The following is a 20,886-nucleotide window of genomic DNA, read 5'->3' on the forward strand; positions in this document are numbered from 1 at the left end:
ATGAAATGCTGAAACTAAAAGCTTTATGTGCGGTAATGACAAAAACGGCTACTGTTCACACAACCTGAAGCCCAAGCAGTCTGCAGTCTGTCCTTGAGTGAAGTGCGGTCGACTAAATGCACTCGCTGTCAATACACGCACATGATGCATCTCTTCTGCTCGAGTATTCTCTCCAAACATCATTACTGTGTTGCTTTGAAAATACTAACCGAGCTAGACCCGATAACGAAAGCGTTTTATCTCTAAACTCACCACCAGATGTTGAGTTGTGACAGTTGCCTGGCAACATTAAATATTCCCAGATATAAAAGCAATTTAGCCTTTTTTTTTTAACCGTCAGCACCGGCCTGTGCTGACATTACTCCAGACTACGTCTGCTGACTAAATTACAACACAATGAATGAGTGCGTGAACCAACGTGCTGCACTCAGTGTCATACATGATGTGCAACGTTGTGCATGTCTTTATTATTGTCATAATTAAAGGAAAATTAAAAGATGCAAGTTAACATCTACTAATCAGTAGCAGAGCGAGCATGTTCAGCATGTCTTTCATAAAGAGGTTCGGCACAATGGAATTCATTTTAAATGAGTTGTTCCAAATCAGCCCAATGAATTCATGCCAGATCATTAAGAAACAGACATTAAGCAGAATGCATTTAGGATTCCTTCCAAAGTGCTGTTGGGTAAATTCAATTTGGGATGCAAAATGGTGTAGTTGAACTCCTAGATATTCAGTTGTTTTTGTACTCTGGACTCAGAGGAGCCAACAAGAGATGCACAGTCACTGTGAACTTTGTAGTTGTGTTTTCCTAACTCATTATGAATCCATTCACATGAGGGTGACGGAGAGAGAGAGAGATGATCAAACTGCGACCTACACAGGACTTCATTGATGTCCGTCTGTACTAGCAGACGTCCTGAGGCTACCTCCATTTCTTCCCTGTTAAAGGGGTATTTGTGGAGATCTTCTTTATCTGAATCAAGGGTCTAAGGATAGAAGGTGTTGTATGCTGTACAGATTGTAGAGCCCCTTGTGCTAAATGTGTAGCATGTGCTATCAGGCCTTAACGCTGTTCTATCCTACAAACAGGCAACAGCCCAAAAAATAATCTTGAAAAAAAGAACATTAAAGTCTGATATCATTGATGAAAATCTATCACATGCTGAACAATCTCCTGTACCTCCTTTGTACATGGGAAAGCGACTCGGATCTGGCGTGGGAATGGCGGACCTCGCCATAGAGAGGTTATTACTGAATACATTGATCAAGTTTCTTATCTGTATTGCTGAGAAAATGCACACCATGAAAAGAATCAACAAGAGACCATCCTGCAGTGCGATCGTACTCTTGTATTGGATTACATTGAACAGGTGTTGCTTTTAAAGTATCAACCACCTGTGTGTTGTGATTTGCACAATGAAAGGATAATGCATAGCTCCAGTCGAAGCCCCTGCAAGATGATTCAGCAAGTAGATAGAAGGCTCTTCATAACACTGAAGTGACATATTTTACCACGAGGACTTTCTTCCCTCACAATCTCGCTTATTACATGGCTGCTTACAGAAGGCATCAATCAATTGCCACTAGAGATAAATTTGCTGCTTCTGTTTCAAACCGAAGCCACTGAGAAGCTTGAAAAGCAGGACTGTCTGCATCAGTAAACAGCTTTGTGGTAGAAGTGAGCTCATATGAAGAGAAATCAACAAAATGGACCAGACGCCCATGGCAAAATGTGATGAAAGGGACGTCTAGGCAGACCTCAGATTACCTTTCAATGGCCAATCAGAGTTGAGTGTACAACAAAGCTGTATAATATTAAGCAAAGTGTCATTCTGCCGCTCTATATTGCAGCTGGCAGAGGTGCAACGCGAACCAAGGATCGGAGATAATCCTCAAAAACAGCTGAAACTCGGCAGCATCGATTAAAAGACCAAAAGACCTTTAACTTTGAAAAAGATAATTGATGATTTGAAGCGCCAAGTTTGTGGTCTTCAGATGAAGCCGTCATCGTTGCACCAACGGATGTCTTGGTTGTTGCATCGAAGATCGTGACGCCACAACCTAAGAGCTCTGTCGCTGTTGCATCAGTTCCACGAACACAAAAGTACGAGTACTTATGGAACTCTTTGAATTGCATGCATTTGGATGAAAAGCATCCTTAATTTCAAAGAAGTCCGTTTTGATCCATTTCAGGATGTCCTTGTTTTTCTATTTATAAATGCAACCATCTATGCAAATCATGTTTATTTTAGCATTCATTTCAAGTGAGAAAAATCAGTTTACACACTGCAAATGTCCATCTTTTAAAATCATGTAGACTCTTTGTCTGTTATGTTCAAAATTATGGTGAGAGGACACACACACACACACACACACACACAACCTTGAGTGATAAAGTTGTCGTAAAAACTCCGGCCTGTAGTGGGTCAGCGAGGCATGGCCGTGCTCGGCTCGCCCCAAACTTTGTTTCAGTGGAGAGTGGGAGCCCGCTGTGACATTCCAGTGATTCTCCTCTGTGTAAGCGCTGATTGGCTTCACCCTGTCAGGGTCGGTGGACACCGGTCAGTGGAATGTGAGTCCTCGGCCGCCCCCCGGGGGGGTTGACTGGACTGGAATCAGTGCAGTCACAACTCTTTTATCTCTCTGTGTGTCTTCCCCTTTTATCCATTTCTGTCCAGAAATGTTACAACGTAGGAAAAAAAAAGAAAAAACAAACAAGCTCGGCCTCGTTTTTTCCATTTTATTCACAAAGCTGCACATTCACACTCGTCCCCTCGCTTGAGTCCGATCCATCACGTGACCTCAATTTAGCGTGTTCGCTCTCTCTGAACTTCACAGGCGTGTATCCCAATGTGTGTGTGTGTGTGTGTGTGTCTTCCCCATGAAAAAAGCAGGTCAAATCCCAAGTGTGCATCAGATGCATCATCCATATTGATCACACACACACGTACTTACTCCAGCACTGCGATGTCGACTCCAGGGAGCTCCTCCTCCGCCTTTGAACAAAACACATTATCTTTCCTCATTTGCTGCGACGGTAATGGCCACTGGCTGGGATGATGCAATGCCAAATGAAGCTGATAGTAATTTAAAGCATACTGTGATGAATGGTTGAGTGATTAAACGGCATTAAAGTCAAGCGAAAGGCCTTTTGTAGCCGCTGCTGGGAGAGTCAGATAACGCAGCCCGCAAATTAACAGACAAAGATGGATGCACTTTGACACCGACACTACGTTGTTGTCGCCTGTGCTGAAGCCGGCGAGTGGGCGGCATCTTGGATTTACCGCTCCTCTAGTGAGGATGCCAGTGTGTATCAACCAAGCAGAGAAATTATTAGGACCACCTGCTTTGTCCATGAAATATACTGATTATGTGACACCAAGTGGACGCCATGATTCCCTATTATCAGAAATTAAGAGGTTGATACCAACACCAGGGAAATTCCCTGAATGTCGATACCCATTTTGACGCGTTGATAAACTGTTATACATCAGAATCATCCTTAGAAACTATGAGTAGTTACTAGATATTTAGCCGGTGATCATTTCATTGATTACTTATCTGATTAGTCAATGGATTGCGTAGTCTACAATCGCACTGCAGCCATGACAGGACATGACTTGTGAACTGCTTCCTGTAAACATCAGTGAAGTCTCTTCGCGGCTCACATCTGACTGAAGTGTCAAAGCAGATCATTTTCACCTACAGTACGTGCAAGTCTCGGGCTGCTATTTGTGGCCGTGTGAAGGTTGTGACACGAGGAAAACGGCCTCCGTCTATTTATAAATGTTTTCACTACCAAGTCGTGATTCGTCGTCGTCTCTCTGCTTAGATCCCACGTCTTTGTTTAGTGCCTCGCCCCAGCAGCGAATTAAGGGCGTCATGTTGTAAAGATGTGCTGATCCTCGTCTCTGAAGTAAAGATGGCTGGCTGTTGACGGCCACAGTTGATGAAGCGCATGGGGAGCTCGTATGCGCGGACACGCATGACAAAAAGCTCATCTTGATGCAGGGAGACAACCAAGCTAACGAAGCAGGACGTGGTGTTATGTGGGGCAATAGGCCCACTGGTTAGGCTACATTGTGTGCAATACACCCTGTCGTATTTACAAGCTAGTACACAAAGTGCTTTATGATATATCATCCAATAATATTATTCTGAAATGGATTATTCTGCATAATGAGGTCTGATGTCACCTGAATCCGTGTACAGAATAAATCGTCCCTGAAGGCTATTCTAGTTTTTTAAATGATGTATTGTATGAGTGCTTTCTTTAACCATCTACTTAAATTAGAGAAGCTGTTTTCAGCAATTATAAAAGTTTCTATTGAAGCAGAAGTGAAAAGAGTAATTTAGAAAGTTAACAGAACTAAACATTGTGAAGTAATCGACACGCTGCAGAGCACATGATCACTCAACCGGCAGACTTTTACTTTGTTGGACTGAAATTTGATTAATTAATATTACAGTATAATGTGTTTTATCAATAATATCTGAATACTTGCTTCACAAGGATGATGGAAGGATTATTATTCCCCCGACTACGTGATATTCTCTGATCCATAGTTCAGTCTTCTGTCTTGTTCCTAACGTGTCAGTCTGAGCAGCCGTCCACGTTAGTCCAGAGAAACGTGTTTACATGGATCATCTTTGAAGAGACGTCAACTCCAGCCCAGAGACAACGTCCCCGTTTGACGGATGCAATATTTCAAAGCGTGTGTGTGTGTGTGTGTGTGTGTGGTTTTTGTTGTTGGGACTGATAAACCCACTGAAGTACAAGTTCTGTGTGAGTGATTCCAGACTCTCTGCTGCTTCTTTTCTCTCGTCTTTGATCACTTCAGCTTACCGAGATCCTTTATTTATTTATTTAGCGTTCTACTTTTATTTAGTGCCGTAGCTGGAGGCTCTGATGGTGAAGACAAAAACTCACTTTCATTTATTCTTTTCACAAATCCTCATTCGATCAAGGTCGTCCTTTGCGAAGACAGGCTAACCAAATTAGCGGACATATCGACAATGAATGCATTCATCATTTAGTAATTGCTGGAAACGAGAGAGACAAAGAGAGGGACAGTGAGTCAGAGATGCAGAGGACAGATTATTGTTGCCATCAATCTAGCTCAGCCGTCTGTCCGTTAATCAGCATGCGCATATCAAAGATGTTATTACTGACCCAAAACACCAAGCAGGTCACGGCAATGCAACAACGGGCAACTTTTAATTTGCGATCGGGTGCCGGCAATTCACGGCACATTTTTTCATTTCACAGCGTCCTGTGGGCGAGCAATCAACACTTTAATTATCTCTCAAGTTGCTATTGTGTTTGGGACAATAGCAGCATGGCTGCTGCTTTGTTTTTAACTCATTGTTTTGTTTTTATTTCACTTTTTCTTCATAATAAAAATTGTAAATGTAAGCTCATTTGCTCTCAGTAATCACCGCTTTGGTCCAGTCTGAAATATCTCAACAGGAAATCCATGTTCCCTCAGATGATCAATCTTTGTTTAGCACCTTTCCTTCAGCACCACCACGCGGTTGACATTTGCAGTGAATTATTTGAGTGATTATTGGATGGCTCTGTAATGACATTTGGATCAGTCTTCCGTGTCCCGCTCAGGAGGAAACTCAGATCAGGCAGGTTCTTTTGTTTTTTCAAATACCTGCCAAACTGAGATGCACCTTGTTTATAGTGCTGTTCTGCCAATGTTAGCATGCTAATAGGCTAAACTCCTCCTGCATAGCATCAGATGTTAGCCATCTTATGTGCTGTCCACTCTTTTATACTGAAACCTAAACATTTATTTATATATATTGGCATAACAAAAGTGCATGAATCAAAATAGTTTACAGGAGCACAATGTTTTTCATATCATTTTCTTAATTGTGCACCATATTGATGCATTTAATACTAAAATGTGCAAAATTCTCTTCTGGAGGCACATGCCCTTGGACTCCCCTTGAGGGTATGAGGTCCACCTACCGTAGTGCCTGTTAGCATGTTGATGTTAGCATTTAGCTAAGAGCTCTGTTGTACCTAAGAACTGTGGACTCTTAGTCTCGTGGCTGATTCTTTAGTTGGATTTGTTTACTACGGTGACGTGTATATTTAAACCTACAAAGGTTGTTTCTCTGTGTTTGGTTTGCTTGTGCTACCTGCCCATTGAAGCACAAAGGCATCACGGTGCAAAGTAATGTGATTATAGAAAAGCTTTCTTCTTTCCTGGCCTGAGACCAAAGCACCAGTTTGTCCATTCATTTCATCAAGTCTCTCTCTCCAGCTTCAACTCTTCACCTCCTCTAAAGGGAGACGTTTTCTTCAATCTAATTTTTGCAGACAGGTTGAGTTGCTGCCGTCTCAATCAGTGGTGATGGGATGCTCAATATCCTGCAGCTCCACTCAAGTGATTACGCTTGATAAAACAGGTGTGTTTTTGCATAAAAGCTTGCTTAATGCTGCTGTTAAAGTACATTTCATAGACTCAACGCATGCAAAAACATGGCTACCTTTTAAACCATGCATATGAGAACCCTTGACTCTGGGATTCTCGTGTTTATTCTTGCTTTGTTCTTTCCTGAAAGTTTGGTTCCCCCCATCAAATTGACTCAACCTGTGCATGCACTTAAACCTAGTCCGACTGGAAGAAAGCCTGCGGTGTTGTGGGGCAACAGCAACAGGGGATGGACTCACTGAATAATTGAGTCCGCAGAGATTGAAGGACATTTTGAACTTCTACTCTGAAAACATGAGTGAAGCTATTTCTGTGAAAGGGGACACTTACTTACAAGGTAAACAGACACGATTCAGCAGAGCTCAGACACACTCTTGCTCGACTCTTTCTATTCGACTGCAGTCATTCACATACACACAGAGGTTTGGTCGTCTGATTCCAGGATACAGCTATTTCTTTCATTTGATTCCACCAAACGTAAGACTCTTTGAAGATGAAAGGAACTGTCTCATATCTGAGTTGATGGATGAGGTTATTAGTCAATAGCGAGTGTGAAATATGTGGCTTCGACATTGACTTTCTTGTCGAAATTCTTAGAAGAGTCCGCTTGTGCTGACACACCCTCAGATTATTACCATCAAACTCAGCAGTTTCCATCAGTTCTCTGCAGCATTTTGCCAATTTTCCGTCCTGGTTCTCTCTCTCTGCTCTCATTTGCATGATTTTGGGCAGCAGCAGGCAACTCTTTTCAACAGTAAAAGCTCTGGAAAAAAAACCCACATTTCATCCCAACACAGAAAGCCATGACAGCGTGAGCCCAGCGCATGCAGCCACTTCCCCAGTACGTCTCCACCGCTTCAGTTAGTTTAACTGTGAGCTTTCCAGCGGGGTGTAGTACTACGTCAGGGTTACCGTCGGTGTAGTATAAGTCCAGCCTAGACTGAGAGCATGTGTGTTCTAAAAAATGTATTACTTGGGCCCTTTAATTAGGATTCAACAAAAGGCGAGACGCCACTCAAACATCGCTGATGGTCTGAATCAATTCAGGACACAAAACACATCTTGGGTTTCATGATGAGTGAGAGTCATTTTGATGGTACTCCACAGCCTCCAATTATTATGGGATGCACTTGGATCTCACTTGTTTAGTGAATACGGTCCCTGCGAGGGTCCTTCATCTTTGCTCTGTAGTATTTGTTTATTTATTTTGATGCTTTTGTTTTCAGCCGTCAACTCCAGTATTCTTCACTTCACCTGGTTCACTTCACTGTCATTACCACGGCTAGCTGACGGTGTGTGTGTGTCTGTGTCCAGCTGCATCCTCTGAGGTCCATGAGAACCTTGTGTGGCCCGGCAACGCTATTAATACAATTCAAAATGTTGTTTTCCGGTACATAACTGTCATACGTGATCTTTCTAAAAGGGTCACACTTGTTGAAAGCAGAGGATCACTGTGACGCTTATTTCTCATGCTAACAAACCTTTGCTTTTGGAATCTAATCCCTGTGCTTGTTTCGTGGTTTTCACAAAAACATTTCGTCTTAACAGTGGAAACTTTCAAACTAATATATAATCTAAAATGAACACTCCAGACTTTGCTTGATGGGCCATATGGGTGTTTTGAAGTAGTGTATCAATCATCAGTGTCAGTAGACGGCGTGTAGCAGGTGGAACAACGCACGAGCAGCTGCAGCGCTTTGTTAGCCGGACCCTGCCTCAGTTAAATGGGACTTGTTCGAATATGATTTTGAGATGTTCACCTTCGTTTAGCGTGTTAGCATGCTCACAGCCACTACTACTAGACAGTGCTACAGTGCGATCAAAGGTAAATCATTTGTCTTACAGTTGGACAAAGAAACACAGGTGTTGATTGTACCTCGGGCCAGATGCTCAGTGGAGCTCAGCCGACAGGTTTGAGTCATTTCTCATCCCGTGTTTCTTCCAACCCTCGCAAACCGACTTCGAGTAAACAGCCAGATACGCAAATCAAAGGTCTTTTTTTTTATTTGATTCTTAGGGATGAACAAGACAAAGGCCTGTTTGTGAGATTAACTCCACAAACAGACACCCGAAAGCCATCTTTAAAATGCCACTCATATCCGCAGGTAACGTTTTGTTTATTACACCTGACAGAAGTTCACCGCTCAGGGGTGCTGTGTCTGCCCGTCACACACGAGGGGCATCACTGTGAGGCTGCCTGCGGGGCACCGCAATGCATCATGGGTGACTGTGTTTATTTAGGTATTGGATGTGAAGGCTCTGAGAATACAACTGCGTATTTAAACATTGTTTGTGACGATGCAGTATGACGAGAACCGACACGATTCTGAGAAATCGAACCCTCCTCTTGTTTATCTTTCTTCTTCTTCTTCTTGAGGGATTTCAATTTAGTCCAACAACCAATTTTCCAAAGTCTGGGAGATATAAATATTTCACTTATAAATATTTATACCAACTATGCGGCATCGGTTCTGCCTGAAGAAATACATTAGTCAGTGATCTGTGCTTTAAGTTTGAGATTTCCTTCACTGCAAAGCAGAATATAATAAAGTGCAAGACGGTGTTTTCGAGCTCACTGGATTCTATGAGATCAGCGATAAGGCAGAGTGGACGCCGTGTGAGGGAGTTGTAATGGTGAAATATTTATGGTAGACGGAACTGACTTTTTTTCAAGTTAATTAAGGAAAGAAGAAGAACTCCGATCCTTTACTTAACTACTAACAGTCAATGATCTTCTGGGATACGTTTGAGTTACAGGACGTGTTTCACTGACGGTAGCTCAAAGGCTCGGTCAGCCCACAGCTAAAATTACAAAACGTGTATATTCCAATGGAATTGCTGCAATTAGTGGATTCACTCACGTGGGGCAAAGTGAGGACTGACCTTTGGTGACCTTTAACTCGCAGGTTTGTGCCGTTGATGAAGAGCAGACCGCATTGACGGTGCCGACTTTACTGGGAACAGAGAGAGTCGCAGATGCAGGAAGCTACTGTAGCGTCTTAGCTGCTTTGAAAGGAATATTTAAAGACGGTTATAAGACTGATGATACAGATACAGCTGTTGAATGCACTGTGTCTTTAATAACACTTTAGCGAGGGCATGCTCACGGTTGTCTAGCCCCCAGTAGGCTAGTCACATGCTGATAGTTGTATGTATTTACCGTGCTGGTAATGTTGGTACTTAATCTAATTGATATTAACGGGTGAAAATCCTGTGTTTTGTATGTAAAATAATGATAATGATAAAAAGTTTCTGCTTGTTTTTTTTTCAAATCTCATTTGTTCATGTCCAGACTCCACATCCGGTAGTGAACGGAGGAATCTGCAGTAAACAGCAGACGCCTGAATTGAATTATTGATTTGAAAACGCTGATAGCGGGGAAGCCTTTCATCACCGACCTCGACACTTTATTTATTGAAAGTTTGCGATCTGAAACAGTCAGGCGAGAAGAACATTTCTGGCTCAGTGAGTGTGAAGATTTCAATCAAGCTCCCACTCAAAGTTCTAAAGATGCAAAGTATGAAGTTTATTCACGCCGTTTGGGAAACGCGCTGTGGTCCGTGGATGTGGGCAACGTGTCTGAGTGACGCCTGTAATTGGTGAGGAGCGATCGGCCCGCATGCAAAAGTGATGAGGCTGGATAAGGAGGAAGCTATTTGTTCAGACGCTGTTCAAGTCAAGCTAATTAATTTCAGTCAGACGTGCTTTGCTGTCAACATCCTTAGGCTTTCATATTGGCTCTCCTATTATCAGATCCTGAGTAGTATTTGCATTCCCAAAGAGAGAGTAAGCACAAGTTAATTAGCTGGGTAACGGTGCTGCTCTCCTTTAGGATGGCGAGAGGATTTTTAACGTCAAACACTAATATTCTGCAAAAGTTTTCCATCACGTGCAGATGAAAGATACCTGAAGCAATTCATCTCTGACCGCCTGCTGTGTAAAACGTAGTCAGAGACGGGAGGGAAACTGTTTATCACATTCTGAATATTTCAAGACCTCGGATCAAATATTTATACCCTAATTAATGAACTTGCATCTCGCTGTCTCTGACTTTATTTGTGGGATTTTCCCAGCAGAGCATACACAACCCAAGTCACCCATGACTGTCTCGCCTACAGGTTGGGCTTCACTGTTTTTATGTCCATCGCGAGTGAGTAATGGACCCTTAACACCTTCGTTTGCTGACTTTGAAATGGATCCTCGGGGGAATAATGCAAAAAGGACCCGGTGGAAGCAGAAAGTCCCGTTGTGAGAGTTCATCGGCGTGGTCTTTGTGGCCTGCGGCCCCGAATTATTGGGGCGCATGTCTCCCTATCATTATCCTCCAAAGGTCAAGCGTGCCGACAGTAACAATGGGGATTGTGGCAACAGACGTATTAGGAATGTCAGGTCTCGTCTGTCTGTTTTTGGAAAAGGTCAAAAGAAGGAAAACGCTGTGCACGAACGGGTGATGTTTAAATTATGTATCTTGTGTTTGGGTTACTTTATAAACTTTTACTTAAGACAAAAATGACAAAAGTTTAAAAATCAAACTCTGTCCTCTGGAGCAAATCCTCCTTTAGTTGAACCCGGATCAGCTTTTCAGTCTCACATAATGGACCTTTTGCTCCGTTTCATATCGGCTGAGGTTGCGACTGCTTCCAAAGAGTTCTCCCTGTCTGACCTTATCTTTGAAGCATCCGTCGGCCTCGTTGTATTCAGGACTTCCAGCTGATGTACTGACCTTCTGCTGGCCGTGTTGGAGGTCCTCACTTCCTGAGCACTGGAAGCTGTGAATAGCTTCATATTTCAACTCATATTTTACTGACTTCAGGAGCATTACAATGTGTTCACACAGTATTACCTACACAATCAATGTACCTTCAAATATTAGCTTTATTTTCAAATAGTAAATGGTATTCTGTAATATACTTAGAAAGTGTGCTGTTGCAATATTTGTTATATACTTGAAATTGGAATTGTCTTATTAAATAGATGTTTACATGAGTGTCGTATAGTTAGCATATAACTCTATTGGAGACAAAGTGAGGCCTTGTAGCTCTCTGCTCTCAGGTTTTAATAGTCTCGAGGTTGCAGACGTCGGGGCTCACTAGAATGTTTTTTACTGTTAAACTGTCGGCTGAATGTGTTTTTCTTTGTTTGGAGCCACAATCATTACAGTAAACATTACAGTGTGAATATACGCCAAAAGATATTTCTGACCTGGTTTTCATATCGTCACAGGAGCCATTATTTGTAAACTACTGCAACCGCAAAGTTCCATGTTCGGCACAACATTTCATCTTACTAGCACACCAACGGTCGGGTGCTATTTGGAGTGTATGTGGGTGAGTGAAGACAGCTGTGTAGCCAGCTGTCGGCAGAACCCACAACTTTCCAAATGTACGATAAAGATGGTGGAGATAAATGAGTGACGCTCTCTGTCAGCCATATCTTGCCAGGCTATATTTATCCGTTATTTGGATGTCAAAGTCTCTGAGACCTGCAAGCAAACTAAACTAGGTTTGTTTAGTTTTTCTTTTTTAATATTTAGAAATATTGGAAAACAATGGTGGTAATAAACTTCTTCAAGCATTTAACATTGTGTAATGAAAATAATCATCACAATACCTACTAAAGCTCCTCACATGGGTGAATGGGTGCGACGGTGTAATCTCATTTCCATATCAAAAGCGTAATAATGTGTATTTGAGTGTTTCCAGTGAACGCCGCTTCAGCGTTTCCTTTTCACAGTCCTTTGGACACATTTGCGTTGAAACGGCCGCGCTATCGGCTCCTCCAGAAGGACCGAGACTGCTCACTTCACCGCCTCCTTCTGTCTCTATGCTGCTTCAGAAAGGCTCGTCAGGTCAGTGTATTGAGTCTGCTTTTCTCTCCCCCAGGAGTACCAGATCGATATCATCTTCGCCCAGACCTGGGTGGACACCCGTCTGCGGTTCAACAGCAGCAACAGCAGGCGGCTAACCCTCAACAGGTATGCTGGGTTCACTGCGGGTTCACTGCTGTATTCCAGCTGTGCGGGTGCCGCGTCGATAGCTTTCAGTCGGGAATCGCAGCATTTTATGTTTAACGATGTTTTTTTTAATTTTTTTAAATGAACTCATGTGACGCCGCTGTGACACTTTGTAACAACTGTTGTGTTTCAACATTTTCATACTGTGAATATCTCATTCGAGAGCGATATTCGTCTCTCTCTCGGGAAGAGGCCTGTAATTAATGGAACAAATTGATTGATGTGCTTTGTTTTCACTGCGTCGCCGGGTATTTTATTAGTGGATCTGCTTCATACATTTCAGAGAAAGATGGAGGAATTTCTTACCTTCTGCCCCCCTCTCTCTCTCTCTCTCTCTCTCTCTCTCTCTCTTTGTCTGTCTCTTATCAGTAACATGGTTGGCTTGATCTGGCTGCCCGACACCATCTTCAGGAATTCCAAGAATGCCGACTCCCACTGGATCACGACGCCCAACCAGTTGCTCCGGATCTGGAACAATGGAAAAGTGCTCTACACGCTGAGGTGAAAGACATGAAGACACACAGTTCAGCATAATAATAATTATACATGTGTTTTGTACAACTCAACGCGATGGAGACAAATACAGACGTCTAAGACTTTTACAGACATGGAAAAATATGGACGTTGGCATCTGTTACATCACCCCAGATTTTAAATAATTTGAATATGGATTTCACGTTATAGCTTCCTGTCGTCCTTAAAGTCACTGAAAGCATAACGTCCAGCCTGGTGGTGCAAGCAGCAACGCACAAACTTGTAGTACTCATTAACAGGCAATTATTGGTGCATTTTGCCTATTAATTCAAGCTTCTAACATTCATGTCCCTCGTAGTAGTTTTTCAAAGGGGGTGTGACGTCATGATTGACAGCTGTGATCTCTACATACAGTCAGCAGTTCATACAGCCACTGACCGTGTCGCTAGCTAGCTTAGCAACATCTCCACACAGAAGTTCAGTTCAACTGACTAACCCCAAACCGTGACAATATAGTCAAGAGTCAAGACTGCAAAGCATATATCATATGAGATTAATAAAAGATAAGTATCATTTTTTAGTAATATTGCTTTTATTTTGATAGAACCAGTAGAATTAGAGAGAGACGAATGCAACAAAGGGCCCCAGCTGAAGTCAGCCCAGGGACACCGTGATTAGGAGCTTCTTTGCCGCTCTGCCACCTGCACACACACTTCAGTAGAATGTTAACTACTCTGTGTCCTCCTTCTGGCTCCTACTTCAGTACAATTAACTCTGTATTTCTTCCCTGCATGTTTTTCTCAATATTGAAATTAGAATATCTTAGCTTTAGCTACGGAGCCGTGCTGTTCCTCAGCACAGAGCAGCAGAAACATGTGTTCCTGCTGCTCTGACAGCTTCTCAGTGGCAGAGAAGTGACACACAGGGTGTGCGTGGCCTTTTGACAAAATAACCCTCGCCGTGTCAGAACAAACCCACTCAGGATTGGAGTGGACAGGTTATTTTTATATTTGAGTGGCATCTGGGTTTATGAACCCTCAAGCTCTGACATGAGCTCTTTCTGTCTTGAGGATCCGATTCCACCTGCGTACCCAACTTCAGACTGGACCTCAGTCACAAAGCGTTTTTACTGAAGCGTGTAATGTTACTATACACATGGTACACAGATGTAAACTATGGTGCTACACCGCCCGGTTCAGACAGTTGCGTGCCTCCCTTTGTGTCCTGCAAAGAGAAAATGTATTTTTTTAAATACTAAAATCAAACAAGTATAGATTGAAGCAGAATATTACGTCAGATAAAAACGTGTTTGCTTTCCTCTTGCTCCCCTCACCTCGGCTCGACACTCTCGCCCATATTTGGTCTTCCTGGCTCCCGACAAGGATGGAAGATTATGCAAATTGGGACTGTACACGACATCATCTCCACTTTGTTCACCGACAAACAAGACGAGCGAGACATTTCCTGCTTTGAATTAGGCTCCTGTGTTGTGTCAGTGAAGTCGGTGAATTAATGAGAAACTGTACCGGGGACAACACGGAAAAGGCCAGAAGAAAACCCGTCGTCACGATGGTCTCTTTTCACAGCCATTATCGTATCCAGTGAAATTAAATTTGATAGTGATATATCGCAAGTAACACGCGGAGAATATAAGTCTGATTTATATTTTGCATGTAAAGCTAATCCCCTCTGTGCTCACCGTTGCTTTCCCGAAACAGCTGGTGTATTGACTTGTCCAGTGATCATAGCTAAGTACTCCTGTTTTTAGACGCTTACATGCCTCTGGGCCTTGACCCGTGACTCAATGCCGTCTTCGCCCAAAAACATGTCCGACGCTGATGATTAAGCAGTTCTGTAATTTTGAGGGATTTCGCACATCAACGAAGCAACCGAGTGTGGTCCTGCACCATCTGGTTGGAAGCCAGCGCTCCGTATAGTGCAGTGTAAGAAGTGATGAATATAATATCACACCATGTGCTCCAAGCACCGAGAAATGAAGCCTTTTTAAGTATTTCTCTCTCTCTCTCTCTCCTTCAGGATGACCATCAACGCAGAATGCCAGCTGCAACTCCATAATTTCCCGATGGACGAACACTCCTGTCCCCTCGTCTTCTCCAGCTGTGAGTATTGGAAACGCACGCACTCGCAAACATGCACAAACATGCACAAAAACATGCACAAACATGCACAAACATGCACAAACATGCACAAAAACATGCACAAAAACATGCACAAACATGCACAAACATGCACAAACATGCACAAACATGCACAAAAACATGCACAAACATGCACATATTCACGCGTAGCTCTGCCTATACATGGAACACCTGCTAAAGTAAAACGTTCAAAGTGGAGGTGGGGCTCTGTGTGCACACAAAGAAGTCACAAAATGGTCACTATTGACAGAATTGAAGTTCCAAAAATGATTGCCTTTGCGTTTGGTCGGAGCAGGAAATGAGGGCACAATGTTATGCCAACTGTGCCACCTGAAGAGCACAAACGCACCTTTTATTTATTTTTTGTGAAAGGTCAATTCCTGTCCGGGCCACACAATGTTGCGTCACCAAAATTCTTTCTTTAGCGAGATATTTACTACGTGGAGAAATCAGAAATCAGTCTGCCCGACTCATCGATCCCATCGAGGTTTGAGTCTGTGGCCCCGCCCACGGCTCTGAAGGAACAGCGCTGCGTATTGATAAATCCACGGCGCTGTCCGTGGTGCTGAAGTTCAGAGCTGAGAGCTCCTATGAAGCAGCGTTGGTTAAACAAAATCTCAGCAGCAGCACTTCCCTTATGAAGACGGCAGGAAATCAAAAGGCGAGAATAATCATCTCCTTCCCAGCTTGAGACTCAATAGGCTCACACTTAGCAATATTTCTCTGCTGGAAAAACAGAAACTAATGAAACACTTCCCACGTGGTCCAGAGTCGGCGTCCGGTCCGGTCTGACTGATGAACAGATGAAGAGACGGAACCAGTGGCGTAGCTAACGTCCTGTGTTTCATCAGCTTTAGCTGCACAAAAGGAGAATCTAGTGTTGTATATTATTTAGGTAGAGCAAGGAAAAATGTTTGATTGTAACACGTCCACATTTTTAAAACTGAAATTGGCAACATATCCGAGGAGATGCAAACTGAAAAAGAAGCAGAAGATAAATGGATTTGCTAAGCCCTACCGTGCTGGGGAGAAAACAACTTAATTGTTATAACTATGTCTATGTTCTTGCACATTTAAGTGGTTTAGAGCCAGAAACGGTGGCATGATGACTGCATTAGCACTACCAATGGTTTGAGCGTTCATGGTCCCATTAACCAGTGCCTTATTACCCCCCCATCCAAAAAGCACCAAAATCACATTTAATGTTGTACGACGGGTCGTTCTGTTGGACCAAACACCTTCCAGTGCTAGATATGATTTAATTAAGGTTATAATCATCACCTAATGCGCCCACAGATGGCAGTATTTATCACAGACCATTGTATAACCTCGGCGTCTCTGCATCGAGTTCGGCTAATTACGTGACTACTTTCACATCTCGGTGTGATGGGAGCGGATGTCACCGTCACACTGCTGGTCGTGAAAGAGCTATTGACCGCAAATGGGCTTCCATTATGCCTCTGCTCTCAATGAAAGGGTTTGCAGTAATATCCCTTCTTTAGCAAAAGCCTGTGGATGGACATTTTCTTTCTTTTCTATGGCTGCAGCGGAGCAGCTAAGATCTTCAGCTTCACTGATTGAAAGCCTTAACAAACACATTTTAAATAATAATCACTGCATAATTTCGCGGCGTCTGTACATTTTAGATTTGGCCTCGCAGTAATGATGCTGGTCATAAGTCGTGAATGCAGATGCAGATAGCATCTTTGCTGAATGATCATTTTCTTCTTCTTTGGTATTGTTAAAAACGGTGCTTTAGTAACACGACTTTGTGTTAAGCAGGACTTTGTTACACCCAAAGTTCATGCATTTAGAGAGAATGAAAGAATGCTTTTAGATGCCAAAGGATCAGGGCGATAATGGAGCGACACGTGACAGCCCTCACTGTCCTCCACTGTGCAAACAGACCTTTCTGACATGCTGTAACGTCCTCTGTGATGACTCAGCGCGCGTTGCTGCTAATGTATTATGATACTGTAGAGGCCCTAATGCACATGTCTCTTCCTCTGAAGCAAATTAAAAGCCTTCCCGTTACGACTGCAATCAATCTCATTAATAACGGTACAAACATGATGAATGCCTTGATGACCTCACTAATCTATCTCATTAATTCTTAATATGTTTTGATAGCGGATGTTTTTATTCCAGACACTCTGCAAACATGGCTTTTAAGCGCTCACTTTCTAGTTCATTCCAAGTGTAATACATTAGGAAACACTCTTCTGATGACAGGTGAGCTCAGAATAAATGCCTTAACTGTGATTACACGGACCCATGCAGCTACCCGCACCACAGGCACAGCCGCAATCACGCCAGGCCTGAAGAACACCCTCTGTGCTGCTATATTAGGAGCGTATTTACATTCTTAGCGCACATACCATTATATATGAGTAATGTCAAATCAGTCACAATAGGCAGGCCATGATTGATGTCTTGCTGTGTGCAGAATGTATGACATCTTCAGTACATGTCTTTGCTTCCTGTCAATCAGCTGACAGCTACAGGAAGTGCTCATTTGTCAGAACTGGAAAAAATAAAAAGTTTTAGCTTGATTTTGCTCACCTGGCCCTTTAGATTGCTAAATCTATGCTGCATTTAAAAACAGGACTCGGAGGCTACAGTCACGCTACCTCATTGCTGTGTAGCGTGTCAGCGTGCTAACTTTTGCTTAGCTTTAGTGTTATTAATGTGAATGGGGTTAGCCCTGAAGCTAGCAACAGCCCAGGCTAACTTAAGGTGGACCAGCTATTAAGTGACAAGTTTAGCGCTCCTTTTTGAATGCGATGCTAATGGTAGCATTACTCTTAACGGTTAAGACGTCACATATGCAAATTAGCACTTTGCATAAACTAGCGACATTTAGCGACTCTTTGAGCAGGCTCGCCACTAAACTGTTGGAAACAGTGGGTCCGTACAACATTTCACCTCAAACTCTCCGGTAGTTTTATTTAAAGGCAAGCAGCAGAAAATGGTAAATAGGGCTAAAACCATTCAGATGTGTTGAGAAGACCGTCAGCAAACCATTCCTGACCTTCTGTACAGGTGTGGCTGTTGAAAAGACTCGCTGCTCTGCAAAAAGTGAGGAACATTGTGCTTAGAGTCGGCTGTTTTCTTTCTATTCTCCTTACAATAACTGATCTTTACTCAACACACTGTAGTGGAGCAGACGTTTTAAATAGCTAAAAGTAATAAGGAGCTTTGTAGGCCTGTTGAAAAAGTTGAAAAACAATCACTATGGCTTACATTTCCCAACGCGAGAAACGAGGAGAATTCAAATCTCAATTTGACTTCAAATCTCTCATATGTGTGCTCGCATGATATCGTTTTACAGCGCGTACACACAACAGGACGGTGTGTACGGTAATATGACAGCAGTGGAGATTGCTTCCAGGATAGACGGGGCCAATATTGGAGGCAAAGCAACAGAAGAGGGTGCTTTGTATCATTGTGGAAGAACATGTTGCTTCAGGGGGCTTTCAAAGGCATGAAATATGATGTAGCTTTGAAGATACACTGGTAACATAATGATAATCCTGTTTGTACAAACACACCAAGAGAAATATGATTGCAATAATGGTTGCCATCTACTGTTTATGTTTGGAAAAGAAACCAGAAGTCCTGTTAGTGATTGCTCTTCTTGGTTCTAGATGGCTGTCCTCTATTTTACCGCTGCAGGGCTCAACAAGACCTGCTCATCGCTGGCACTCGCTGGTTTTGCTCTGCTTCTTTCTTTCTTTCTTTACACCGTTGTTAGCTTAGCATAGAATTCCTTTGCGTGCTGCGTACGTGCTCGTGTTTTACTGCTCAAGGGTCGGCATGTGAAATCCTGCCGTTGCGGTGTTCAGCATGTCCAGGATCAGTCGGCTTTAATGCGTTTCCAGCAGGGTCGTTGTACTTGTGAGCTCCACTTGGCTCCTCCAAGGATAAGTACTCTGTCACAGAAGTACGTGAGCGATACACAGCCTATAATCCAACACTAGAACATTTCTATGAATAAAAGTTAAGCAATTTCATTGCATTTTCCCTTTTCACACCCAAGATGACCGTGACTTGTAATAAAGGCTGCTCAGTATTTTTTACCATTAAAATATAATTTTATTCAAGAGCACCCTTGAGACCAATTCACTTGAAATAGGTGAAATTATTCCACTGAAATTAAGATTTCACACTGAGTAATACATTGAATTACATGGGAGACGGGGTATTTGTTCACCCTGGGTGCACTTCAGCAAACAAGTTCACAGTAATTGCTCAGTTGGTCTGCAGTCCAATGAAAACTTCCTGTATGAATCTGTGTAAATCGGGTATAAATCATGCAGACAATAAACACTGCATTGCTGCATTGATCGCTCCTATATTCTTTCTCGTTCACACTTTTGACTCGCTCTCTGTGTCGTTTGCAGACGGCTACCCGAGAGACGAGATCGTGTACAGGTGGAGCCGGACCTCGGTGGAGACTTCGGACCAGAAATACTGGAGGCTTTACCAGTTTGATTTCATGGGGCTCAGAAACACCACGGATGTGCTCACAACAACCGCAGGTAGGGAAGATCAACAGCTGTGGCGCTTGAATTGTGACTGATGATGATATAAAACTGCATTAATCCCTTCAGGGGAGCTCTCTTCACCTCCCCCCTCCCTTTAGCGGAGGTCAAAGGCCAGGTTTCAGCTGCATCCTCAAAATACAACTCTAGCGCTGCTCGACTACCCCGGTGCCCCAAGCTTTGCACGGGTTAACATTAGCACCGTGCCCATAAATGTAATCATAAAACTACAAGCTCATAAGTATTCCCTCCGGGTGCAAGGGCAAATAGGTTTCTCCTCTAACATTAATCACCAAGATTAAAAAGGAAGTTTAATTATTCACCGCTTTTGCCTCTTTTCCCATGCTTTCAGTGCGGTCATTAGGCCTCGTGTTCTCTGATGACTTCATTTAAGTGTGTTTGGGAGGCACAGAGAAATATTGTTGTTCCAATAGGTGTCCGTTATTCAACCCACGCCCGGCACGGGGGACGGACACGTTCCTAATCCATTCTTAATGCTTCCACGTGGCAGATTCTAACAGCCTTATGAATGAGGGAGATGGAGAAAGAGCGTGACGTAGCGATTGTCAACCCCTCTTAACCTTGTTTACGAGTTGCATAATGCTTCTAGTTTGTGCCATACGGTCTTTTGTCTTCGGTGCTCGGGTCTGCATAATGTGACCTAATTCAGAGCCGAACCTCCGTTCATGAATATTCGAGGAACAGGAATCTCTGCACGGTTAGGAAGGAGATAACAAGGAGTGGCATCCAATTATTAAGGAGCTCAGTGGAAATGAGTTGTACAGCTTCATGTTGCACTCACACATGACGTGTTCAAATCAAATATATATATGTTTTAAGCGACAAATTGGTTTAACTATTACTCCCATTGGGAAAACTCATCAAGCATCTAAGTTTATTCTAATGAGAACTTGTCTCTTTGTGCGTCTGATGAGCATCCCGAGACTCATCGACGGCCTTATAAATGACATGTTTTCCTGGACTCCCGCTGCATCGTCACAACACAGCCAAGCTCATTTTCTGCCGAGATGCTCAAAAGCAACGGCAAACCTACACATCTACCTCACGCTGTTCAAGAAATTAGCAGTTTTCTCATTTGTTACCTAGTTTCTCTTTCCTGTTTCACTTGCCGGCTCCATTTCCACACGCATGATGATTAGATCCCCGGCTAAAAATACCTATCATTAATTTACATCATGACAAACGTTTCCCTTCCTCTCCGTCTCTTATTTCCTCCTCTCTCT

At 43.0% G+C, this 20,886-nt stretch overlaps 1 protein-coding gene across 1 annotated transcript in view; it reads left to right on the top strand.

The window, feature by feature from the left end:
* Nucleotides 1-20,886, top strand: part of LOC306715497 (gamma-aminobutyric acid receptor subunit gamma-3-like) — a gene marked incomplete at its 3' end in the record, with an annotated part of 53,333 nt that overhangs the window by 18,428 nt on the left and 14,019 nt on the right. The window contains exons 4-7 of the mRNA XM_079185886.1: nt 12,335-12,426; nt 12,835-12,966; nt 14,977-15,059; nt 19,502-19,639. Of these exons, the coding sequence (XP_079042012.1) occupies nt 12,335-12,426; nt 12,835-12,966; nt 14,977-15,059; nt 19,502-19,639 (445 nt within the window). The remainder of the gene's footprint in view (nt 1-12,334; nt 12,427-12,834; nt 12,967-14,976; nt 15,060-19,501; nt 19,640-20,886) is intronic.

This window comes from Pholis gunnellus (genome assembly GCF_910591455.1).
Source record: "Pholis gunnellus genome assembly, chromosome: 24".
Lineage (NCBI taxonomy): Eukaryota > Metazoa > Chordata > Actinopteri > Perciformes > Pholidae > Pholis > Pholis gunnellus.